General features: G+C 43.0%; 3 protein-coding genes across 9 annotated transcripts in view; 2 read left to right on the forward strand and 1 right to left on the reverse strand.

Moving 5' to 3' along the window:
- The window catches only part of KPNA3 (karyopherin subunit alpha 3), a 36,111-nt gene extending 31,922 nt beyond the window's left edge, over nt 1-4,189 (forward strand). For both annotated transcript variants that reach the window (XM_077926633.1, XM_028721792.2), the window contains one exon: nt 511-4,189. In XM_077926633.1, the coding sequence (XP_077782759.1) occupies nt 511-609 (99 nt within the window). In that variant the 3' untranslated portion in view covers nt 610-4,189. The remainder of the gene's footprint in view (nt 1-510) is intronic.
- A 1,107-nt stretch (nt 4,190-5,296) lies between these two features.
- The window catches only part of RCBTB1 (RCC1 and BTB domain containing protein 1), a 44,457-nt gene continuing 23,409 nt past the window's right edge, over nt 5,297-26,344 (forward strand). Inside the window, exons 1-7 of one of the 6 annotated variants that reach the window (XM_028721798.2) lie at nt 5,297-5,569; nt 8,633-8,835; nt 11,050-11,200; nt 12,354-12,520; nt 13,077-13,235; nt 14,185-14,292; nt 14,938-15,080. In XM_028721798.2, coding sequence (XP_028577631.1) covers nt 8,710-8,835; nt 11,050-11,200; nt 12,354-12,520; nt 13,077-13,235; nt 14,185-14,292; nt 14,938-15,080 — 854 coding nt within the window. In that variant the 5' untranslated portion in view covers nt 5,297-5,569; nt 8,633-8,709. Of the gene's footprint in view, nt 5,570-5,592; nt 5,954-8,632; nt 8,836-11,049; nt 11,201-12,353; nt 12,521-13,076; nt 13,236-14,184; nt 14,293-14,937; nt 15,081-26,344 lie in introns of those variants that run through there. The other 5 variants (XM_028721796.2, XM_028721793.2, XM_077926634.1 and 2 more) reach the window with 5 other exon arrangements.
- LOC144327349 (uncharacterized) lies at nt 20,797-22,312 on the reverse strand. The gene is made up of 2 exons (XM_077926636.1): nt 22,047-22,312; nt 20,797-21,713 (listed from the first exon to the last, which is right to left on the reverse strand). The coding sequence occupies exons 1-2, from the start codon at nt 22,240-22,242 to the stop codon at nt 20,905-20,907; spliced, it is 1,005 nt and encodes a 334-aa protein (XP_077782762.1). The 5' UTR covers nt 22,243-22,312; the 3' UTR covers nt 20,797-20,904.

Consider the following 26,344-nt stretch of genomic DNA (forward strand, 5'->3'; position numbering starts at 1 on the left):
AGCACCCCAATGTATGTATGTGTGTAAATAGCTTACTTGCCTCTCCCTGCCCTCAGCACAGCCTCTTGAAACAACAACTCCCCACCCCAATAACTTACAAATAATTTACTTTGCTAAACAAAGACAAAATGATACTCTAGCTTTCTCAAAGCCTCAAGTTGGTTTCAGGACATCACTTGATGTATTTATTTGAGGAATTAGTAGCTATCTTCATGCATTAGTAATAACAGTTAAGTTACTATTTGAGGTGAGCTGCAGGGTCTAGTAGTGTGTTAGGTCCATCACCAACTCATTGTCAGGAGCAAGCCAGCCCAGTGTAATTATTGGCACTCAAATAGAGTTCGGAGGGATTGCCGCCAGCTCAATGCCCCAGGAGATTGCTCATAAGAGCAGCAGATTTGAAAATGTCTCAACTTTTGTAACATGGGCGGAATATGTTGTCTGTGAGTGGGGGCTATTTTTAAGGTGAACAATGAAATCCCATGGTATGCACTTTCTTTGCTTTTGTAGATTGATGAAGATCCCAGCCTCATTCCTGAGGCAACACAAGGAGGTACTTACAATTTTGATCCAACGGCCAATCTTCAAACAAAAGAATTTAATTTTTAAGTTCTATACAATGCAGCTTTTCTATTCCACACCTGTAAAATGTACCACCCGATGGTTGCCGTTGAAAAAAGGACTCCAAGCATATGCCTCTTTGTCTGGTGCTTCTAAAGCAAGTTGTATCTCCGTCACTTCGCCGTTGCCAAAAGTAACTCTCACACGGACCATAAATGCATATGCATGATCTCATAAACTGTTCAGAGTTGTTTTTTAACAACCCCTGCTACCTTTCCTCTCTTGTTTTTGCCTTTTTTTTTTTTTTTTGCCCCTGGTGCCACAAGCTGACAACTGCAGTCTGCAGTTTTAAGAATATCCCTTTGTGGTGGCGGCTCATTGGCTTTCCACAGAAGAGTAGCTTTCTTTCTAAAATAGTGCACTGTGGATCAAGACTCTTTAGTATGATGCTTACATTTTGGAAGACTTCCAAGAGGCCCTGTTTATTTTTTAAGCCTCTACTGTTGTCCTCTACAAACATATTTTCATATATTTAATGTGGAAGAATAAACAAAGAAAATGCAAGTCAAATTATTTTCATTGGTGAAACTGAAATTTTAAAAGAACTTGGTAATTGATTAGTGTAAAAACAGACTACATATATCAGTAATTGTGTTCATTACTGCCTTAGAAGCTTGGGTTTGAAGAATGAAGTTTGCATTTGGACTAGTAAAACATGACCAGTATACCTAATTTTTGAGAACAGCAAGCTGTACTTGACCACTCTTCAGCCTGTGTGTTCCTGCTGTTTTGGAAATAATGAAAATGCTGTGCATGGTATTTTACCTGAGCTACAATCTGTTACGGACTTGAACTTCGTTTTAAGTTGAAAGCAAGAATTCCATATTAAAGAAACAAAGCTACCCCAAATGAGCATTGGTTAGCAAGAATCTTGCTTTCATCTTTTAGTAGTCAATGCATTAATTTTGTTTTAAATTTATAACTGAATAATGTTGATTTATATTGGTTTAAACTGTGGAGCTTTCATGTTTACTGTAATTTAGTCTTAAACTATTTTTTTACTTACCAGTGCTTATGATGATGTGGTTGGCAACAAACTAGCAACTATTTTAGGAGCATCATAAAAGCTTCATTCTTGGAGTATTGGAAGAATAATAGAAAAATTAGTCTCTAAACCTATTCATATAGTTAAGATATGTATTAGTTGTGTGAGGCTTTGTGGAAGCTGCTACTATTCAGAAGAAGCGTAACATGCAGCTCACCATGAATAAATTTGCATAAGCTGGTAACATGGGAGATCATTAATATTGGGGTAATGTCCAGCCTGGCTTTTCAAAGGATCTGGGATTGCTGTGGGTAAAGATGAAATTTAAACTTTGTAACCTGTCACACAAACTGGTATTGTTGCTGTTGTTCACTGGATGTACTTTCCCCAATGCCTTGATGTGAAGGGATACTGAAAACGTAAAACTAATGTAGTTATTGGATGTGGGTTGTATTTACTGTGATGAAGATAAGGACAGATGCCATCACAAGCTTTGTTGATCAGCTGCTTTTCCACTGATGAGCAAAACATTGCAGGTGTTCATTCATTAAATCTATCTGCCAAGGTGGAGCCACTTTAAAGAGTGAGTTGTATTGTATCTTAAAATGATACAAGTATGTGTTTTAAAATGCAAGATTTTTACTTGCTAGATACTGTGTTTTAATACAGTGGTTTGGCCTCTATTTATAGGTTTTATAAATTTTAAAATCAATTTCTCTTTAAGGTGGCTCAGACTTTTCAACTCTTGTGCACATAAAATTGAGTTGAAGTTCATTGTGCCTTTTTTCTTTACCCAGACATTAAGTTCATTTGGTAACTGTGTCCTATATTAACACATTTTACTGGAATTGTGTTGTGCTTGCTAAAAACTAGACATTTCAAAATCAGAATTAGATTTGGTCATAGGTTTTGGAATTTCAAAGCAGGTATGCAGTTGATGATGTGAAAAAATGCCCCTCATTTTATAGTATGCCTGTGTCCGCTGTCTTAGATGCTACACACAAAATGAGATAAATGATTTTTCACTACTGTGAAGACTGAGATGAACATAGGAAAACTTGTTTAAAGCAGTAACTTAGATTTTTCTCATTATTCTGTCACCTTATCAGCCCTTGTTTGGGATCCAACCATTTTATAGTTAAAGGAAACAAAGGCTTGAATCCAAAGATCCTGCTGTGCAAGAGGGGGAGATTTTTGCAGTTGTGCTGAGAGTTTCCTCCCATCTACTGATACAAGTGATATCAGAGTGTCAAGAGGCCTCCAGAACAGGAGGCACTGAAGGCTGCAGATGGAGGAAATGGCATCCCTTCTCTCTTACCCCACTTGCAAAGTTTCTTCCAGTCATGCCATGTGTTAGGATCTTTGTATGCAAGCCAAAAGTATATTGCTGCACTTTTAAGTTTTCAGAAGTAGTTTAAAATTGCATTGTGTTATTTTTTTAACTCTCAGTTAATAGATTAAATTGTTACTTCAAAAGAGGCATCTAAATGTGTTCCTAATTTTGTATATGGGCTTAGGTTTTATAACCAATAAAAAGCTGCTATCAAATACTACAAACCTGTAAGACCTTATTTTGAAAACAGTGATGTGCTTTAAGTGGATTTGTAGGCTTACTTTTCTCTGACCATTTTCAAATGACAATATGTCCTCTAGTAACCTGAACTGACTTCTTAAAGCATTACCAAAAATAAAACAGTATTTACAATGGTCAACATAATATATAATAATTCTTTATTTTGAACATTCATCTAATTAAGAAGCTTTGTATTTAGCACATTGATATTCATGTACAAAAAGGTGTCATAACTTTTGTCTGATATCTTTGTTCTGTTAAAGAGTCTTCTGTTCGAAGGAAAAATACGGTGTCGCATAGCAATTTGTGGTCATTGTCAAATTAATCAAGCCTCAGTTTGATTGTAAAATGACAATGGCAGGAATGCTTTTTTTAAAAAGATATAGTACAGTCCTATTCTGTATGTGATAGGAAACTAATCTCAGGGAATATACTTGCAGTGTTCCACATATGCAGTAATCCAACACTAGTGTAACAGCATGACATATACACCTGCAACAGGGGTAAAAGACTATCAGAAGCCACTGGGGGTGGAAATAAGGGGATATATATGTAGCCACCGTATCTGACTAGACTGAAACTGCTTCTCAACCAATCTGGTAAATTTCACAATTCTGGTGGCTGAAATGGAGCCCAGATAAGCTGTTGAAGTCAGATACGGGGTAGAGGTTTCCTGCACAGCAAGCCCCCCAACATTACGTTTCCAACAATTGTTAAGCTAATAACATTACTTGTATTTTGTAATGACATTTTTGAAATGTAAGTCCCCCTGAATCCCAGCGTAGATTAAATAAAATACTGATAAAATGATCCCAATGCTCAGTGATAGACCATCTCCAGTTAGGAGTCAGGTAAGAAGGTGACAGAGAGATGCTGATACTCTGGAGTGCTATTGCTAGTCAGATGATGCTTCCTCACTATTTTTGTATATTCATTAAAAGGTTTACATCCCACTTTTCACATAAGTATCAAAGCAGTGTGCAATAATAAACAGGATGTTTAATGTGGAATTGTCTTGCTTTGTTCATTCACTTTTTATAGTGCATTGTCAAATTGTCCCGTGTTTTTGCTAGGGTTCTTCTGTCTTTCTTGGGGTGCTTCCAGACAAAGCTTTAAATGTACCATCATCTTGCCTCCTTCACACAATTGTACGGCAGTCCAACGACAATAGTAAGCAAATTGTGATCTCTTGTGTGTGTTCTTATCTTTTTATCTTGCCACAGAAAATCCATTAAGGAAAAAAGAACGGAATAGCTGCACAATCTCTTGGCAGCTGTGAATAGGAAAATATGCAAGTGAGGCACAGCAGGAGAAGTTATCCCTAGGGATGGTGGATAACCACTCCTTTCTATTGACTCTCATTTATTTCTGGTTTCACAGCCATCTCATGCTTTGCATGTCCTTTCCCATGTACTATCATCACTTAGCCTTAATTGTTTCCTGGAATGAGGGTTACTCAGTGTACACACTATTTAACTAGTGGGTTTCAATGAAAACAGCAGTGGTTACTTCCAAATACAGATGTGTAGAATGAACACTGCAGTCGTTAAGCCCTATGCTACAGACACTGTTTCATAATCTGCATTTCCCTTCTGTTACAGTAGAATTGTGTAACTAACAAGTAGGGGAAACTAAGGCTGCAAGTTTCGTGTCTGGGTTGTGAAAGTGATCAAATCAGGTGGTTCCACTAGATCCACATGACAAATTCTCAGGTGAAATGAATAGGGCTTGTAGCTCAACTTGCAACCATGTTTACTTCGAAGTATATTTACCTGCAACACTTTAGGCCTCTGATGCAGAAACTTAAAAACAAACAAACCCTGTAAACAAGTATTTGGCAATTGTGAAGGCAGAAGCACCTGCTTTAAAACGTCAGCAGGGTATGTAGAATCAGAATGGTAGAGTTGGAAGGGGTGCCAAGATGCGGCTCGCAGAAAGAGGAGGGACAACGGTGCCCACGCAAGCAGCATTTCTGCCCCGGTGCGAGGTGCCCAAAACACAATGTGGCCAGTTGGTAATTGTGCTTCTTGCTTCCCTCAGGAGAGCAGTGCTTGGAGCTCCGCCTCCTTCCTCCGAGGGAAGGCAGGGCCGGGAGCGCGTCCCTCTTGCTTTCCCCGCTTACTAGCTCTACGGCGATCCAAGGGGCGTCGGGAGGCCGCCTTTCCCGCGCCTTTGATTGGCTGTGGCCCCACGGAGCAGGCGCGGGACAGGGAGCGGGCGGAGCTCTCTCGCGGAGCGGCGCCTGGCCGCGCGGGTCCTTGCGCCGGCCCGTCTCCTCCGCCCCCCGCGCAGCGCCGCCCGCCCGGCGTCCTCGGGGCGGGAGCGAAGGCGCGCCTCTCCGGAGATCCCCAAGCGGGCCTCGCCGTCGCCTCGCCGGACGAGACTGGCAGGTAGGGCCGCGGACGAGGCTTCCGAGCTGCAGGCGTCGCTTTCTGAGGGGGGCGCGGGCCAGGCGCGGCCCTTCGCGCCGCCCCCGGCCTCCCCTGGGCCTGGCCAGCCCCTTCCGGAGTCAAGGCCCGAAGGAGCGCTCTTCTCTTCAGAGCGGAGCCCGTCCCGGCCGAGTCAGCTGCTGCCGCATAAAAGACTCGAAGTCAGGAGGGGCGGCCTGGACTTCAGCCAAGTTAAGAGGCAGGAGCGTTTTTGTGGCTGGTGATGGAAGTTACAGATGCGTCCAAATTATAAAGGCAGCGCTGGCCTAACTTGACAGTTTCACTATTCAAGCTCTTGCAGGATACGTCCATATGTTCAAGTGGCACGGCAACCATTGGTCTCCCGTATGTCCATTTGTGAACCCCTTTTCTCTCCTAAAACAATCATTTAAACTTGTTAAAAGAACCAAAATATATTTTATTTATCCTTAAGCTATGTCTGAAAGAAATTAGAAATGTCACATTTTTAGATGGGCAGCTAAGACAGGAATGTACTCAAATCTGTTTTGCAGTGTGTAATTAGCACTCTATATCTTCCTTAATGGTTCAAACGATGTAACATATTCTGATTTAAAATGGAACCCCAAACCAGTAGTGTCTGATGGGGACTGGGGCTGTGGTTGTGTTTAGCTTGGGGAGGAGAAGATTAAGGGGGACATGATGATAATGCTTTTTAAATATCTGAAAATCTGCTCTAGAAGGCAAATCCAGAGCCAGTAGGTGGAAACTACAGGGAAGCAGATTTTGGCTAGCAGAGCAGACAGCCGTGGGAGACAGTGGGCGCTGCTTCCCTAGAGCTTTGCTTGTGTAGTGGCATCCTGCCCTGAGCAAAAGGGCTGTCAGACTATGGGACTTGGACTACCGTACTTTCCAACACCATGGTTTGCATTCAGCAATGTCCTGTTCAGGGTAACCCCATGGAAATGAATGAACCTAAGTGGGTCATGTCCATGGTTCTACTCTGAGGAGGAATAGTGTTGAGTCCCATCCTTTGAGTCTAGTGAGATGCTTGAATCACTTCATGTTTTGTGCAAACAAATGCTTTGATTTCCTGGGGAAATGTCATGCTCTGAGTTTTTTTATGTCAAAACTTTTTTATGCCGGGAGTGGGGGGACAGAGGAAAAGTGGTCAGAACCACAAGTGTGACATTTTCCTTTGTACAGTAGGGTACCCCACACACTTGGACATCCCTCAGTGTAGGGCGGGCATGTCCAAAGCCTGTTTCCGGGGCCTAATCTGGCCCACCAGTTGATTTAATCTGGCCCCCGTGGCAGTGTATGTCCTGGGGTAAAATCCGTAAAAAACCTTTGGGGTAAAATTGTAAAAAAAAATTAACAACTGCAATCCTAAATATATAAAAAAAATAAAAAAAATACTTCTTCAGATACACTGAAACAGAAGTCACCAGACCCTTATATATAGTGGGAGGGTGGGGTGGGGTTTTTCTCAGGTGGGTAGTAGGAGATGGGTGATAGACTCAATGGTTATGGTAAATCACCCATCTCTTTGTGTGCATGCACACAAAAGCTTATACCAAGAACAAACTTAGTTGGTCTCTAAGGTGCTACTAGACAATTTTTTATTTTTTTAAAAATATATTTCGATTGTGTCAGACCAACACAGCTACCTACCTGAATTTTCAATCCTAAAAACAGCTCAACAACTTTGGGGTCAACTTCAATCCTAAAAATAAAAAGCTCAACAATTTTGGTCGGCCCTCATGCATGTTCACTTCATCAAATCTGGCCCTCTTTGAAAAAAGTTTGGACACCCCTGGTGTAGGGGAACAAAAAGCATGAGCAGAATTCAAGGCCTGGCAAAAACACAGACCCTACTTAGTACGTACCTCTTTGAGCAAAGGATGTGGCTGTGAATGGGGTGTGGTCTGGAGAGAATCCTAAGAGCCAAATAGAGAGGTCTGGAGTGCTGCATTTGGTCTCTGTGCTTGACATTCCTCATCCCTGAAATAAACCGAGGCCCATTTTGGGCCAGTGGATAGAGGCTGGGTTTGGGAGGCTGAGGAAGCCTCTTTGCCACATGCAGGTGGTGACCCAGTTACCAGTCTTTTCCAGTTAGCCTCCTTTTTTGTTACATGATCACTTGCCTTGGTCCACATGTTTCTAGCCTAGTGTCTGGAGCCACACATATGTGTTGGCTACTTGTTTCCTGAATTTTAGTGTCTTTCACATGTTGCAATTCCCAGCAGCCCTTGCAGGGAATTACAGAGTGTACAGAACATGCTTCATGTGACATTACCTCAAAGGTTTGTGCTGCACACTGGTTTTATCAGCTCAGCTCCTTCTGTGTGCAACGAGGTAAGATTTTTAAAAAACAATACTGAGATATGGAAACAGCTTTTGTCACTCCTGGTATTACAGAGAGTTAAAGCTTTAGGTTTGAAACATCCTTGACAGTCTACCTTTTGTTTCATGTAAACATGGTTGTCTCTGTTTAACTTTCAATACCACTAAACTTGCAGGATTTCTTGTTTTGACCTGGTTTGTATGCTAGCATTGTTGGGTCATTTCAGAGATGTCATCTGAGCAATGGCAACAAAGCTCGCTTTTGATGTTTGTGCTGCTGCTTTGCAACAGTGGAATGCCATTTCTCAAGCCTTTTCATGTTCTGTTCAGCACCAGATTTAGTAAGCCTCTATAGCAATGTTGTGAAGGCTGCCCGCACAGGCTTAGCTGACGTTTTTGTTCAAAATGAAATAGCAGCTGCAACTCTGGCAACTCCCTGTAGATATGGGAAGGCGAAGAGTAGTGGACGGTCTGTATGGGATAGTAACTCCCTCTCTGCTTTGGGTATGGGCTGGTGGGTTAACAAGTGCATCAGGAGATGTGCGACTGCTACCTCTGATTATTTGTAGGGCTGCCTAGGAATACATCCATGCAGCTGTACTACACACATGTGTAAATCTGTGTAACCCAGAGTTAGGCATCTCTGTGTCTGCACCACAATATAGAAATAGGTTTTCCATATCTGAAAATCCAGTCTTTCTATCCTTTCTTCTCTTCCAGGTGACTCCATGATTTTGTTTTAATTGGAGGCAAAATGCCAGCATAATTATAAGTCTGGAATAAAGAACTGTGAAGTCATGATGGATGTTGGAAAGTGGCCAATATTTACTTTGCTTTCGCCACAAGAAATATCAACCATCCGAAAAGCATGTGTGTTTGGAACATCTGCCAATGAAGCGATATACATCACCCACAGTGATGAGGTAAATATTGGGTTGTCTAGGTTAAATGGCTTAACTTAAAAAAAAAAGTTTGTATATCTGGTGCATAAGCAAAAAAAAAAAAAAAACAACGCAAGTGATTTGCAAATGTTTGTATGCTTGGATATATTTTTTAAAGATAATCTTAAGGCTTTAAAAAAGTTGTATATTCTCTCAAATGGTATGTACAGTGGTACCTCGGGTTAAGAACTTAATTCATTCTGGAGGTCCGTTCTTAACCTGAAACTGTTCTTAACCTGAAGCACCACTTTAACTAATGGGGCCTCCTGCTGCCGCCGCGCGATTTCTGTTCTCATCCTGAAGCAAAGTTCTTAACCCGAGGTACTATTTCTGGGTTAGCGGAGTCTGTAACCTGAAGCGTCTGTAACCCGAGGTACCACTGTATTGGCACATTTGCTCCTTAGCTGATAGAAACAAATCTCAAAACCACTTTGCTGGTTGAACAACTTCAGAATATTTCTTTAAAATTATTTGAAAAAGTTCTTTAAAACAAATTATGAGATCCTCTGGTTCATTTCCTCTTCTGTTTGTTTTACTAGAGCATTCAGTATGATATTAAATATATTAAGAGGAGACTGTGTTTTAAATGAGAAGGGGGGGAAATGATTAAATTAAAGTTAATTGAGAATCAAGGGGGCAGCCGGTTTGCATGGAGGCTGTCCTGGCTATCAGAGGTGTTGGCAGTCACACACCTATGCCACTGAGGGCAAGATGGGGCCTGGATGCCTGACCCATAGTCTTTGGCTGATGGAGCTATCTAAGAGAACAAGAGAGAGGACAAGGAGTGCCAGCCCCCTTGGGGTTCTGGCCCTGTGGCCCACAAGTGGCCTTTGGCCTGCAATCAGAGGAATGAGGCCCTTCGGAGAAACAAGTAATAATAATAATAATAATAATAATAATAATAATAATAATAATTTTATTATTTATACCTCACCCATCTGGCTGGGTTTCCCTAGCCACTCTGGGCGGCTTCCAACAAAATAAAAACACACTAATTCATGAAATATTAAAAGCTTCCCTAAACAGGGTTGCCTTCAGATGTCTTCTAAAAGTCTGGTAGTTGTTGTTCTCTTTGACATCTGGTGGGAGGGTGTTCCACAGGGCAGGAGCCTACCAAGAAGGCTCTCTGACTGGTTCCCTATAACTTTGCTTCTCGTAGCTAGGGAGCCGCCAGAAGGCCCTCAGCGCTAGACCTCTGTGTCCAGGCAGAATGATGGAGGTGGAGATGCTCCTTCAAGTATACTGGACCGAGGCCGTTTAGGGCTTTAAAGGTCAGCACCAACACTTTGAATTGTGCTCGGAAACATACTGGGAGCCAGTGTAGGTCTTTCAAGACTGATGTTATATGGTCTCGGCAGCCGCTCCCAGTCACCAGTCTAGCTGCCACATTCTGGATTAGTTGCAGTTTCCGGGTCACCTTCAAAGGTAGCCCCACATAGAGCGCATTGCAGTTGTCCAAGCGGGGGATAACTACAGCATGCACCACTCTGGCGAGACAGTCCGCGGACAGGTAGGGTCTCAGCCTGCGTACCAGATGGAGCTGGTAAAGTTACCTTCCTTTTGCCGTCGCGTTGTCTCAAAACCTCTCAGCCAACCAACAAGAAACCTGAATTGCTCATTCCAGTCCCTACTGCTCATTCTTAGAACCTTACATTTGTCCCTATTGAAACTGACTTTGTTAGTTTTGTCCCAGTTCTCCAAAGGTTGGTAAAGATTCATGGCTTCCTTTATCAATGTTATAAACATATAAGAATAAGAAAAATAAAACATTTCTAAGTACAAATGCTGTATATGTGGAGTAATTTCAAAGAAAGAAAATTGAACATACAGGTGATAGTTAAGTAAATTATACAGTGGCTTTCATGGGTATAATTCCAACCAAAATGCGTTTTGACCTTGGATGTTTAAAATCAGAGTGTTCCTTCCATATTATAAAAGAAATCCAATTTCATAAAATAATCATAGCTCCAGCATTCCTTATCCATAGCATACTGTGTTGAGTTTGCCAGATTTTGGCCGTTTAAAGTTCATTGCAAAACCATGCTATCATTATAAAGACACTATAGCTGAAATGTATATAGTAAGAATCCTATTAAATCTTATAAATTGTATATTTACCCTGATTCACTTTCATCTTGATGACTGTTGCTATAAATATAAGCATTAAAATATAGTGTGATTGGTCTCTCTTTCCAGGTATTTGTATTTGGATTAAACTGTAGTAATTGTTTGGGAACTGGAGATAACCAGAGTACCATTGTACCAAAGAAACTTGAAACTTTATGCGGAAAGAGGATTCGCAGCCTCAGTTATGGAAGTGGACCACATGTAATACTTAGTACAGAAGGTAGTTTTGCTCTTGAGCAATACTAATTGCATGCTCCCTAAATTTAAGCAAAGGTCGTTAGAAATGGGTTCCAAGAAAATGTGGTTGTGGCCTTGCGCTGTTGGCAAGTCCATTCCAACAACAGGTTGTTCCGGCTTAACCTCCCTGTGTGGCTGCATCTTCCCCTCAGCTCCTACACACATATATTGAGACTCTTCCCAATCGAGTCTCCCATGTCAAAGAATGGATATCTTCTCTTCTCATCTGATTTTAAGTAAACCCATTCATGGAATAGCTGTAATTGGATGAATGAGTGAAAGTGTATATTGTTCCTTCTCTTTGGCCATGAAAGTTGATTACTTTGTTGGGCAAGACACTAAATTACTTTACTATGTTGCTTCCAATGGGATGTGGACATGGTTTTAAAAATATTTGCCCAGCTTAAATATTTGTGGTAAGCTTGGACTGCAGATTTTTATTAGGCACTTCCCTCTCGCCAAGGGTGCGAACTGGTGGCTCTCACAACGTTGTTGGATTGCAACCCCCCATGGATCTTTTCCTGCAATGTTGTCTCCAACGTCAACCCTAAGAATGAGAGCAGTCTTTTGACATCTTCCTTTGATGCGTGTGTGCAGCTTGTGCTAAAGGTGGAGCCTGTGGCTGCAATTGCCAGTGTTTTCCTTTGTGCAGCAGCATTCACCAGACCAGGGAGGAGTAAAGTTATGCAGATGCTGCAGCGCTTCCTAGGAAAAATAAAATCTAAAGAAGGCTTAAGTGTCTCACTCCATGTGTGTGCACACCCCACTCCCTCAAACCTTTCAGAACGATTGGGTTCTAATTCAGGTACTTATCTTAAGACTTAGGGCTATTTTCCACACTGTACAAGCAGAATTCTGCTTGTGAAATGGGACATCCACTTCTTATGCTCTCCCCTACATGCCCCCAAATTCTGCTTTGGAGCAGATTTTGAGGCCACATGGTGGTCTGGAGGGGGCAGAAGAGGAAGTTGCATTGTGGGCGTGGAAGTCTGTTGCATGAGTGGAGCTGTGGCTCTGGATGCAGTCCCTTATATTTTTTCTGACCCGCTTTTGTCTGGTGTTGTTTGGAATTGGGAATCATCTTATAGGGTTAGATAAATAAATTATGGACATTTGTGCTTTTGTGCCTTTCATAGATGGTGAAGTTTATGCCTGGGGACATAATGGATACAGTCAACTTGGAAATGGGACCACCAATCAGGGTGTTACACCCATTCAAATCTGTACCAATTTGCTAATTAAGAAAGTAATTGAAGTAGCTTGTGGCTCCCATCATTCTATAGCACTATCATCTGATGGAGATGTAAGTCTTTTATATATGTATATTATTACTTGCTAAACTTTTGCTTTTGAGAACCTACTGTTATGCAAATGTGTTCCTGTATTTATTTATTTAAAAGCATTGATATCCCACTTAATATTTCAAAAATCTCTAAACTGTCTTAAATTTTGGGAAGAACTCCGAGAAAAGTGAATCTGATGTTGCTATCAATCATTGTATTGTGTTTTCCTAGTGAAATATTTTGGACTGAAATCTTACCTTAACAGATAAGATCAAGATGTAACATGATGTTTCATGATGTAAAGTTACATGATGTAACTTCGCATCACGATGCATGTTTGCAGAAGGAACGGACTACCTGTGGGCACAGGGCAGTGTCTACTGTTTAGCAAGGCTTTTGATGTGTCACCTGCATATCTGCAGTAGTGGAGTTAAAATTGGAAGAGTTCTAGGGTAAAAAAATTAAAAAGGTAAAAGGAGACAATCAACTCAAAGCTGTTCAGGCATTATTTTTGTTCTGAAGGAAGTTTGGAGTGTGTTCCCATGATGTCTTTTCATCTTCTTTCCTTGTGGCAAGGTGTATGCCTGGGGCTATAACAACTGTGGACAAGTTGGGTCAGGCTCCACGGCAAACCAGCCCACTCCCCGCAAGGTTTCCAACTGTCTGCAGACGAAGGTGGTGGTCGGCGTTGCATGTGGCCAAACCTCTTCCATAGCTGTAGTGGACAATGGTGAGGTAAGCATTCCAAGATCATTCCACACATGGCTCTGCTTCTGCGTAAGAAAATGCTAAAGTGCAGAACAAAGGGCTAGTAGGAGATGCCCCAGAAACTTTTGTGAAGCTGATGATCTGCAGTGGCTTTAAACTAGACACCTGCTGGCTGTTCATTGCCATTAGGACTTGTTCTGGCACCTGTATGTTCACTTCATCATCTAAAATTCATTTCTGAAGGTGATGCTGGATCACCTGAGGGAGCAAATCTTGTGGTTAAAGGGAAAAGTAGGATTTGTGACTCATTTGATAATTATTGAAACCTCAGATGCAGTTAGTAAACAATTATTCAAGGCTTAAGTCAGAGGAAGTTTATCCTCAGGAAACGGGGAAACTTGAGCTATAAATAGTGTTGACATTGCTGCTTCCTTGCTCTTAAATGCTGGAAAGTTAAACTTTTTTACTTACGCTATGAATCCAGTACCTCCAGAACTGTCCTGTAACATTTAGGGGAAGGGCAGAGTAACCAAGTAACTCTGCAGGCAGATTAAACTAAAAGTCATAAAACCCTTCATTTTATAATTTAGGAGTCAATATGCAGTGTTCATATGCACAAAAGAAAAATGAGTCAGCAACAGATAGCTGAAGTGTATGTAGATTAGGATTAGGTGCATTTTCAGCCTGCCTTTCTCATCATCACTAGAGCTATTTTAAATTCATTTTTATTGTTACATTTATATCCCACCTTCAAGGAGTTCCGTGTTTCTCCCATTTTACCCTCACACCTACCCTAAGAGGTAGGCTAGAGGGAGAGACTGGCCCAGGGTTACCCACTGAGCTTCACGACTGAGTGGAGCTTTGAACCCTGGTCTACCAGGGTCTACCATAGTCTAACGCTCTCACCAGCACACTGCACTGGCCACCTCTTTCCCTGGAGTGCATCCAGATTAACTGTTCTTCCTCCTTCATGAAGGTATATGGCTGGGGTTACAATGGCAATGGTCAACTAGGTCTGGGAAACAATGGCAACCAGCTAACCCCATGCCGAGTGGCTGCACTACAAGGTCTCTGTGTAATGCAGGTGAGTACAAAATAGTGTAAGTTGTGTTGCTTAATTGTCCCCTGGTTTATTGTGAGATTCTGTTTAGTGCTTATAACCAAAGCCTAGCCTGCAAACAGTTGGTGTTGAAGAGGCCTGGTAACTATGAGCCTGTAGATGGCTGCCATCTTCACTGCAGCTGGGGCAGCCTTCAGTTGGTGGTTTTTGCCAAGGGCAGGAAAAGGGAATAACCAAGACGCAGCTGCCTCTTCCAGACCTGAGATTGTGTTTAGGAAGTGTCAACATTTTACTGGTGATCTTTTGGAGACAAGATGTCTTGGATTATTTCTCAGTTGTTCTGCAAGTATTTTACCAAACCATCAATAATCAGTGAAACCTTTTCATACCTGGGCCAGGGAATCTACAGTTCGCGTGATGTTTGTTGGGCTCTCTCCACCCCCAGCCTCAGTCAGTAGTCAGAAATAACAGGAGTTGCAGTCCAACAGTATCTGGAGAACCGTGGGACACCCCCCCCTCTGCATTTTATAACCTGTGTGCAGACTCCCTTGGCGTTTAAAACTAACCCAGGTTGTGCAACTGATACTTAAGTGTCCAGCAGTGATTTCTCGTTCTTCGTGGCCATCTTAGAGTGATGATTTCCATTGATTTCCATTTTCTTTCTTGCAGGTTGCCTGTGGCTATGCACACACAATGGTGTTAACGGATGAGGGCTTGCTCTACGCCTGGGGAGCAAACACTTATGGGCAGCTGGGAACTGGCAGTAAAAGCAACCAGCTAAGCCCAGTGCAGATCATGATGGAAAAGGAGAGGTAAATGTTGCTGCAACTAATCCTTGGAACTGGGAGGCAGGGATGTTTGAGGTGTCTGTTCATGGCACCCTGAAAAAAAGGTGACTGAATGCCTTTGTCTGTCCGTCTTTGGTGTAAAGGACAACTTCTCCTCGCAGGCTCTGTGGGCAGGGCTTCATATGCCTTCCTTTCTTCTCTGATCCCTTCTCAGTTTCCACCCTCCCTTCAGACCATGACGTCCGTGACCCAAGACTTGTAATTTTAAGGCATTTAAATTACGGCAAGTCCTGCCAGTAGTTTCCACTCTGCAAAAAATGTGTTTCTTGTTTTGTCTCAAACGGAGCTTTGGAATACACTTCACCTTAAGTTCACCACCTTAAGTTCAGGATAATCTGTTTTTGTTTTCAACTCTAGTGATGTAGGGAGGAAAAGACTGGTATCACTTGCTATACCTGCCTAGGGACAGGATTCTTTCGACTGGGGTGCTTGATCCAGTAGCCCTCAGCTGGTGGGATTCTGTGATGCCCCAGGAGAAGCTTCTTTCAAGTCTCCATCTGGAGTCTCCTGCTCCTCTCCTGCTTCCCCTGCCCCTAGTAAACTGTATGCCGTTTAATAGTCAAGGGACACAAAAGTTTAATTGTGTCATGTTTTGGAAGAAGAAAGAAAGATTTTATTATTTTTCCAAAAAGTTTTTTAAACAAACAAACAAACAAACAAACAAACATAAATCTCAGCCGTATTTAAACCAATCTTAGTAACATTGTTAAGTGACTTCCTCGTATCCCCCTGGTTGTATTTCAGTGTATATCATTTTAACAGTTTTCCAAAACCAATATTCTTATTGGATGAACTTAATCACTTAACATCTTTCTTTCTTTCAAATTAGTGACAATTTGAATTTATACAAAGATAACTATGAGAAACTATGGAATGAAATTAAGAGAGATCTATAGATATGGTCAAATTTAAAATTGATATCTCTAGATCTCTCTTAATTTCATTCCATAGTTTCTCATAGTTATCTTTGTATAAATTCAGATTTTTCCCGGACAAATTCACTCCCAGATACTTAACTTTTTTCACAAAATCTAGGCCCGTCTTTTCTTGTAATAACTTTCTTTCATCATTATCCAGATTTTTCTCTAATACTTTGGTTTTGCTCTTATTTAACTTAAATCCTGCTACCTGTCCGAATTCCTGTATCAGCTCCAGTGCTTTTACTGCACTGGAGTCTGGATTCTGTAATGTCAGTACTAAATCATCAGCAAAGGCTTTTAATTTATATTGTTTGGATCCTACTGTAATACCTTTAATTTGATCATCTTTTCTTATCATACTTAGGAATACCTCTAGGACCGAAATGAACAACAGAGGGGAAAGTGGGCACCCTTGCCTGGTTCCCTTCTCGATTCTAATTTCCTCCAATACCACATTGTTTACAATAATTTTAGCTTTTTGTTCATGATAGATCGCATTAATACCATTTAAAAAATCTTGACCAACCCCCATACTTTCTAAATTGTGAACATAAAACTCCAAGATACATTGTCAAAGGCTTTCTCAGCATCAGTAAACATTAACATTGCTTTACAGTTCTTTCTTGCTTCCAGCTTTTCCAAAATATCTACAACATTCCTGATATTATCTTTCATGTGTCTTCCAGATCTTTATGCCTGCCTGATCTTTATGTTTATGTTTAGACAGAACCTTCTTTAGCCTGTTAGTCAGTATATTCGCAAAAAAATTATAATTCACATTAAGTAGGGAGATTGGTCTGTAATTCTTGACATTGGCTCTATCTTGATCTTGTTTAGGAATCAGAGTAATATAAGCTTCCTTCCAGGTTTCAGATGCTTTGCCCCCTTCCTAGAATCAAATTGCATACTTCTACCAAAGGTTGGATAAGCCAATCTTTCTTTCTTTTTTAATATAATTTTTATTGAATGATTTTATGTTACAAAAAACAATACAGCCATACTACCACTAAATATAATTAAGAAATAAAAATTACATACATTGATATTTAGTTTGTTATTTGTTATTTACCGTCTTACTTCCTCCAAAACATTGCATACAACAACACACATATGTGCAGACACCCACACACCCACACCCGCACACAAAATGATAATAATGAAAGTAAACATTTTTTCCCCTTTTATCTTCCAAAATCTTTTCTTCAACTTTGACTTCCTGTCAAGTCCCTTTGCATATATTTTATCTTACATTTGAATGTACACAAAACAATAAACCTTTCTATATAGTTTTTCTAATACATTCTGAAAACATAATAAATCCTTAATTGTTGTCCACCTCCTTTTAGTTCCTTTATCACTCGAATGCTACCACGGAGTCAAAACTATTATTGTATTTTTGAACATATCTTCTATAACCATCCCATTTTTCTGCAAATTTTTCCTCTGAGTTTACTAGTCAGTTGAGCCGTCTCCACCAATTCCTGTAATTTGATTTGCCAATCTGTTATTTTCCATCCCTTGGCCACAAGTATTCGAGCCGCTGCGCTTGCATACAAGAATACCTCTCTTAGATTTTTTGGGATCTCTTTATCTAAAATACTTAATAGAAATGCCTCCGGTTTTTTAGTAAAAGTTATCCCCATCATCTTTTTTAATTCATCGTATATTTCCCCCCAAAAAATCTTAATCTTTTCACATGTCCACCACATGTGGATCATGTCACCGTTATTTCCTCCACATCTCCAACAAGCATTTGCCAAATTTTTATACATTCTTGATAATCTGGAAGGAGTGAGGTACCACCTACGAGCCATTTTCATCCTGTTCTCTCTTATATTATGTTGTTGTTGTTGTTTAGTCGTTTAGTCGTGTCCGACTCTTTGTGATAGCTGGCTGTAAATTTCAAATTTATCTTCCATAAGTTTTCCCAATCTTTTAGCATAATTGGACAGCCCACTTCTTGGGCCCACTTTATCATTGAAGCCTTAATCTCCTCATCCATTACTTTGTAGTTTAAAAGAAGTCTATACATTTCTGCGATTATTTTAGTTTTACTATTCAGTAATTCTCTTTCAAATCTTGAAGGTTCCTTTTCAAAACCTATCTATATAAATAAAATTTATTATTATATTATTATTATTATCTGCTTATCCTGTCTGAACATTTCATTCACCTGGGAGTAATCTAGCCAACTAGAAAAGTGATCTTTTATTTTCTCATAACTTATCAATATTAGTTGACCCTCCTCCTCCCTTAATATTGTGTTATACGTTATCCAGTTCTCTTTGATGTTGTTGTTTTTTTTAACAGCGATTGCTTCTAATGGAGAGTTCCATCTTGGGATTTTCTGTTCCAAATATCTTTTGTATTTTTCCCACACCTTACATATAGCATTTCTTATTATATGATTTGAAAAACTCCAGTGCGCCTTTATTTTCCCATAATTAAGATAGCCATGCCATCCAAAACGGGTGTCATGACCTTCTAGATCTAAAATATCCCAATTTTTTAATAAACACCAATCTTTCAACCAGAGAAGACATGAGGCTTTGTAATATAGCTTCAAATCCGGTAACCCGAAGCCACCTCTTTCTACAGTATCTATTAATATCTTATGCTTTACTCTTGGTCTTTTACCCTTCCTCAAAAATCTAGAAATTTCTTTTTGCCACTTGTCAATACTGCTGGTCTTTCCTATAATTGGAATCGTTTAGAATAAAAAGAGTAGCTTCGGTAAGACTATCACTCGTTTTATTGGATAAGCCAATCTTTCAATGTCTTATAGTATTTTGCTGATAAACCATCTAGTCCCGGGGTCTTGCCAAGTTGCATTGAGTTTATAGCATATTCCACTTCCTGTCTTGAAATCAGTCCTTTTAGTAGGATCTTTTATCCTCAGGAATCTTCTGCAAACCATTGGTTTTAATAAATTGCCCAGTCTTGGCCTGGTCCTCTTTCTCCTTTTTATACAGTTGTTTGTAGTACTTGTGAAAACATTTTCTTATGTCCACAGGGTTCTCCACAGACTTTCCTTCTGTTACAATATTTGTGATAGTACTTTGCTTTTGCCTCTTTTTTAATTGCCAAGCTAAGAGTTTCCCACATTTATTTGCAGATTCAAAATTCCTTTGTTTCATCCTCCTTAGTTTCCATTCTATTTCTTGATTTATAATCTGTGAATATTGAATCTGTAGGGCTTTAATTTTCTTTTGTATCTGCAAATTCTTTGGGTTCCCTCTAAGACCCTTCTCTTCATCTTTTAGTTGTTCCAAAATTTTATCTTTTTCTCATTCTGTATCTTTATCCTAATTGAATTTTGTTGAATGAGAAATCCTCTCATTACTGCTTTGCTGGCATTCCAAATAACCCTTGTTTCCGTTCCCTGATTCATATTAATTTCGAAATAATCCTTTAGGGCTTTTTGGGCTTTATTTACAATTTGGGTACTTCTCAACAAATCATTATTCATTCTCCATCTGAAGGAACCCTGTAAGGACACTTTCAGTTCCACAAAAACTGCATTGTGGTCTGAGCAGGTTTTAGGGCAAATTTCCATTTTTGATACTTCAGGAACCAAGTCTCTGGATATCCATAGGTAGTCAATTCTCAAAAATAATTGGTTTGCATCTGGAAAAAAAGTGAAGTCTTTTTCAGTTGGATTTCTGACTCTCCATATGTCTGACAGATCAAATTTGTCAGTTATGTCAAAGAAAGCCTTAGGTAGTCTGCCAGCATTCAATTTTTTTGCCTCTGAGTGCTATCCATCAAAGTAGATGCAACTCCATTCAGGTCTCCCATTAGAATTAATTTGTAATCCAAATAGTCCAAAAGACTTGTTTCCAAGTTCTTGAAGAATTCCGCTTTGCCATCATTAGGTGCATAGATTCCCAATTACAAATATTTTTCGCCTTGTGCTGTAATTTCCACTGCTATGTGTCTTCCTTCCTCGTCTTTAAAGATCAGTTTTGGGTTCCATTTTTCTTTGATATAAAAAACCACTCCTCTTTTTTTCACTTTGTCTGAAGAAATAAATTCTTGTCCAAGTTTTTTTTCCCTATGATAAAATTTTTCTAAGTAGTCTTGTAATATGTGTTTCCTGTAGACAAATGACATCCAAATTCTGATATACCTGTCTCCTTTTCTGAGGAGAATTTAGTCCATTGACGTTCCAAGAATAAATTCTCAGCGCCATGATGTTAAATTAAGGGGTCGCCGCTCCTGCCCCTGGCAGCTGCGGGTTTTGCCGTCCAAGTTCCACTGCGTGCTTTTGCAGAAATCTGTCCCTCTCTCCCCACAGTCTTAATTCTTTGCTTCCTTCCTTCGAATTTAAACGATAGGCCCTCTGGGAATTCCCACCTGAAAAAAATGTTTTTACTCCTCAAAATGTTTGCCAATTCTGTAAAATTGGATCTCAAATTCAGGAAGTGTCTAGGAATCTCCTTGAAGAGGACGATGGATTTGTCCTGTATTTTAAAGCCTTTTTTATAATGCAATCCCAAAATGGTATCTCTCTGTTCCTTGGTCTTGAAGACCACTATACAGTCATAGGTTATTTTTGTATCCTTTTTGGGCCCAAATCTGTAAGCTTTTTCTATCCACAACTCAACTTCTTCCTTTTTCAAATCCCACCATGCCACAAAATAGTCCATCAGACACTCCTTGAGCTTCTCCTCATCCAGTTGAGGCACCCCTCTCAGTCTCAGATGAGATTCCCTTTCCTTCATTTGAAGAAAGGCAATCGAATTGGCGTTTTCATAATAATAATAATAATAATAATAATAATTTATTATTTATACCCCGCCCATCTGGCTGGGTTTCCCCAGCCACTCTGGGCGGCTTCCAAAAGAATATTAAAATACTGTGATACATCAAACATTAAAAACTTCCCTAAACAGGGCTGCCTTCAGATGTCTTCTAAAAGTCTGGTAGTTGTTGTTCTCTTTGACATCTGGTGGGAGGGCGTTCCACAGGGAGGGCGCCACTACCGAGAAGGCCCTCTGCCTGGTTCCCTGTAACTTGGCTTCTCGCAGTGAGGGAACCGCCAGAAGGCCCTCGGTGCTGGACCTCAGTGTCCGGGTAGAACGATGGAGGTGGAGACGCTCCTTCAGGTATACTGGACCGAGGCCGTTTAGGGCTTTAAAGGTCAGCACCAACACTTTGAATTGTGCTCGGAAACGTACTGGGAGCCAATGTAGGTCTTTCAAGACCGGTGTTATATGGTCTCGGCGGCCGTTCCCAGTCACCAGTCTGGCTGCTGAATTCTGGATTAGTTGTAGTTTCCGGGTCACCTTCAAAGGTAGCCCCACGTAGAGCGCATTGCAGTAGTCCAAGCGGGAGATAACCAGAGCATGCACCACTCTGGCGAGGCAGTCCGCGGGCAGATAGGGTCTCAGCCTACGTACCAGATGGAGCTGGTACACAGCTGCCCTGGACACAGATTTAACCTGTGCCTCCATGGACAGCTGTGAGTCCAAAATGACTCCCAGGCTGCGCACCTGGTCCTTCAGGGGCACGGTTACCCCATTCAGGACCAGTGAATCCTCCACACCTGCCCGCCTCCTGTCCCCCAGAAACAGTACTTCTGTCTTGTCAGGATTCAATCTCAATCTGTTTGCCGCCATCCATCCTCCAACCGCCTCCAGACACTCACACAGGACCGTCACCGCCTTCACTGGTTCTTATTTGAAAGAAAGGTAGAGCTGGGTATCATCTGCATACTGATGAACACCCAGCCCAAACCCCCTGATGATCTCTCCCAGCGGCTGCATGTAGATGTTGAAAAGCATAGGGGAGAGGACAGAACTCTGAGGCACCCCACAAGTGAGAGCCCAGGGGTCTGAACACTCATCCCCCACCACCACTTTCTGAACACGGCCCAGGAGGAAGGAGCGGAACCACTGTATGACAGTACCCCCAGCTCCCAGCCCCTCAAGACGGTCCAGAAGGATGTTATGGTCGATGGTATCAAATGCCGCTGAGAGATCCAGCAGAACTAGGAAACAGCTCTCACCTTTGTCCCTAGCCCGCCGGAGATCATCAACCAGTGCGACCAAGGCAGTTTCAGTCCCGTGATGAGGCCTGAATCCCGATTGGAAGGGATCCAAATGGTCCGCTTCTTCCAGGCGTGCCTGGAGTTGTTCAGCAACCACTCGCTCAATCACCTTGCCCAAGAATGGAAGATTTGAGACTGGGCGATAGTTGGCCATCGTGGCCGCATCTAAAGATGGTTTTTTAAGAAGCGGTTTAATAACCGCCTCTTTCAACGGGTCTGGGAAGGTTCCCTCATGGAGGGAAGCATTCACCACCCCACGAAGCCCATCGCCCAGCCCTTCCCGGCTAGCTTTTATAAGCCAGGATGGGCAAGGATCCAGGAGACAGGTGGTTGGTTTCACTCGTCCAAGCAGCCTGTCCACATCCTCGGAGGTAACAGATTGGAATTGATCCCATGCAATTTGACTAGACAGGACTCTAGCACTCTCCCGCCCTGGCCCTGCTCCCACGGTGGCGTCTACCTCTTCCCGAATCTGAGCGACTTTATCTGCAAAAAACTTTGCAAAATCATTGCAGGAGATCATGTGGCCCGTACTGGGCCCCGATGTAGCAGGTGGTTCCGCTAAATTGCGGACCACCTGAAAAAGTCTCCTGCTGCTGTTTTCTGCAGATGCAATAGAGGCGGCGAAGAAGGCCTTCTTCGCCGTCGCTACCGCCACTTGGTAGGCTCGACACTGAGCTCTAACCTGTGTCCGGTCAGCTTCAGAATGGGTCATCCGCCACCGGCGCTCTAGCCGTCTCAACGATTGTTTCATTGCCCTCAGATCCGTGGAAAACCACGGGGCTGTCCGGGCTCCATGCAATCGGAGAGGGCGCTTCGGAGCCAAACAGTCAATAGCCCTGGTTAACTCCACATTCCAGCGGGCCACCAGGGAATCAGCTGAAAGGCCATCAACATGGGATAAAGCATCCCCTACCACTCTCTGGAAGCCATTTGGATCCATTAAGTGGCGGGGGCGGACCATCCGAATCGGTCCCACCTCCCTGCAGAGGGGAAGGGTCGCGGAGAAGTTGCACCAGGAAGTGGTCTGACCATGGCACTTCTTTTGTTTCGCTTTTATTTAGTGTCAGAACACCAACATCCATGGAGGTAAACACCAGGTCCAAGGCATGTCCGCGGCTATGGGTTGGGCCAAAGTTATTCAGGGACAGCCCCATGGAGGCCATGCTTTCCACGAAGTCCCGAGCGGCCCCTTGTAAGGTCGTGTCGGCATGGATATTAAAATCCCCTAGGACAACCAAACTAGGTGTCTCCAGGAGAACATCCGCCACGACCTGAAGCAGCTCGGGCAGGGAATCCTTGGTGCAGTGGGGAGGTCGGTACACCAAAAGGAATCCTGTACTGCCCCTATTGCCCAACTTCCAGAACATGCACTCAGAGAACTGGGTCTTCCTAACAGGACGCCTGGTGCAAACTAATGACTTCCTAAAAATCACTGCAACCCCCCCTCCCCGCCCACAAGGCCTGGGTTGCTGTGCGTAAGAGAAACCCGGTGGACAAGCAGCGGCAAGAACAGGCCCATCTGCTTCATCCAACCAAGTCTCTGTTACACAAGCCAGGTCAAATCCTCCATCCATTATCAAGTCATGGATGGCAGTGGTCTTATGAATCATTGACCTGGCATTGCACAGCAGCACCTTCAGGCTATGTGGGTATCCCTTGCTGATTCTAGTATCCGTCCGGACAGGACCAGACCCGGAGGCAGGGATAGTCCTCAGACAACGACTAAACCTGCCTCCTCTGTAATGACATGGTCTGGTCTTAGCGTAACTCCTCCTCCTACCCGTGATCACTGAGATCGGTTGTCCCAGCGCATCCCCCTCTGTGGAACATACCCCAGCCATTTTGTTGGCTGGGACCCACTCCTCGGCAGCCCTGACCCTTCCCCTTAAGAACAAAATAAGACCTTAAAACAATAAAAACAAAAACAAACAAACAAACAAACAAAATTCAGAAAACAAAAAGCAATACAAATGAAAAACTATAAAAATTACAAATCCATTAAAATCAAACAAATTCCCAACTAAACATCCATCCCACCCCCATCCCCGTCCCCACATATACAAAAAAATAAAAGGAAAAGGAAAAGGAAAATTTTAAAACATTTTAAAAGGAACTCTGCGCCCCACCGGATCCCCCTGGGCCGCAGCAGCAGTGACAGCAACCGTCCCTGTGAGTCCTGTCAGGCCCTGCCCTGGGCCAGATGGTGAGTGGCAGGAAGGAGCAGGGCCCTCAGACACTCACACAGGAGAGTCCTCCTGGGCAGCAGAACGCAGCAGTCCCTGTGAGTCCTTCAGGCCCCGCCCTGGGCCAGATGGTGAGTGGCAGGAAGGAGTAGGGCCCTCAGACACTCACACAGGAGAGTCCTCCTGGGCAGCAGAACGCAGCAGTCCCTGTGAGTCCTTCAGGCCCCGCCCTGGGCCAGATGGTGAGTGGCAGGAAGGAGCAGGGCCCTCAGACACTCACACAGGAGAGTCCTCCTGGGCAGCAGAACGCAGCAGTCCCTGTGAGTCCTTCAGGCCCCGCCCTGGGCCAGATGGTGAGTGGCAGGAAGGAGCAGGGCCCTCAGACACTCACACAGGAGAGTCCTCCTGGGCAGCAGAACGCAGCAGTCCCTGTGAGTCCTTCAGGCCCCGCCCTGGGCCAGATGGTGAGTGGCAGGAAGGAGTAGGGCCCTCAGACACTCACACAGGAGAGTCCTCCTGGGCAGCAGAACGCAGCAGTCCCTGTGAGTCCTTCAGGCCCCGCCCTGGGCCAGATGGTGAGTGGCAGGAAGGAGCAGGGCCCTCAGACACTCACACAGGAGAGTCCTCCTGGGCAGCAGAACGCAGCAGTCCCTGTGAGTCCTTCAGGCCCCGCCCTGGGCCAGATGGTGAGTGGCAGGAAGGAGCAGGGCCCTCAGACACTCACACAGGAGAGTCCTCCTGGGCAGCAGAACGCAGCAGTCCCTGTGAGTCCTTCAGGCCCCGCCCTGGGCCAGATGGTGAGTGGCAGGAAGGAGCAGGGCCCTCAGACACTCACACAGGAGAGTCCTCCTGGGCAGCAGAACGCAGCAGTCCTTATGAGGCCTCAGGCCCCGCCCCAGGCCAGATGGTGAGTGGCAGGAAGGAGCAGGGCCCTCAGACACTCACACAGGAGAGTCCTCCTGGGCAGCAGAACGCAGCAGTCCCTGTGAGTCCTTCAGGCCCCGCCCTGGGCCAGATGGTGAGTGGCAGGAAGGAGCAGGGCCCTCAGACACTCACACAGGAGAGTCCTCCTCATATTGTAGTCTTTCCAGGTCCGGCACTCTAACTGTCTCTAGCTGTGCCAACCTTGTATCATGTGTAGTTATCTCAGTCTTAACCTCTTTCAGTTCAGAACTTAAAGCTTCAATCTTTTTATCCAGTCTTTCTATACCCTCTGTGTTGTGATTTGTATTGTCTCTAATTTCATTCAGTAGTACCATTACAGATTCCTCAAAGGGTGGATTTTTAGAGCCACGTCTTGTGGTTACCTTCTCTTGTTTATCAGCACACATAATGGCTCAGGAATTTCAAGTTCAGTCCCACAGCTTAGTGTAATGAGAGAGAAAAACAGGATCCCACCACCAGTCCCACAGGTGTCAGCCCAGGCAGCCAGCAGCCCCCCTGTTCCATGTTATTAAAGCAGGCTGCGAGTAAAAAGAAGTTTTTCAGATCACATATAAAGTTAACACACAGTCCTGGAAGTAGAAGACACTTTTAGCTACTTTAAAATGTGTCCAGACAGCCACAGGATACAAAATAACAGTCAGTGGAAACGAAGATTGAATGTTTCCTCTTCCATTGTGATGTCACAATGGAGTCTAGCCTTTCCCTCCCGGGAGGTCCGCAGCAGAATGAAGGAGGCTCTTTACTTAAAATCACAGTCCCGCAGGGTTTTTAGCAATTGAAATATTTCCCCTCCCTTCCCCCTGCAGAAGGGGGGCATAGGTTTAACTTGCAAACTTTCAAAAGTCTTTTTCCGCCTAAGGCTTTGGTCCTTGCTTACTGACTCAGCTTTCTTTCAGCAAAAGGGATCAACCTCGGTTTTTATATCCCTTCCCCCACCTCTAATCTTGGTCAAATTAAGACTTTGTTCTTTACTTACAGTTCCAAATTTTGAGTCTTTTTATTGAAGGAATTGGGCGCTCACGATCGCCAGACTCATAGCATCGCGCAGTGAAGGAAGCAGTCATTTCCACTGTGCCGCGTCTCCAACCCCACTCACCCTCGGGGCTCTTGCAAGCTTACCGGGGA

The sequence above is a fragment of the Podarcis muralis genome, chromosome 3, assembly GCF_964188315.1.
Source record: "Podarcis muralis chromosome 3, rPodMur119.hap1.1, whole genome shotgun sequence".
NCBI lineage: Eukaryota > Metazoa > Chordata > Lepidosauria > Squamata > Lacertidae > Podarcis > Podarcis muralis.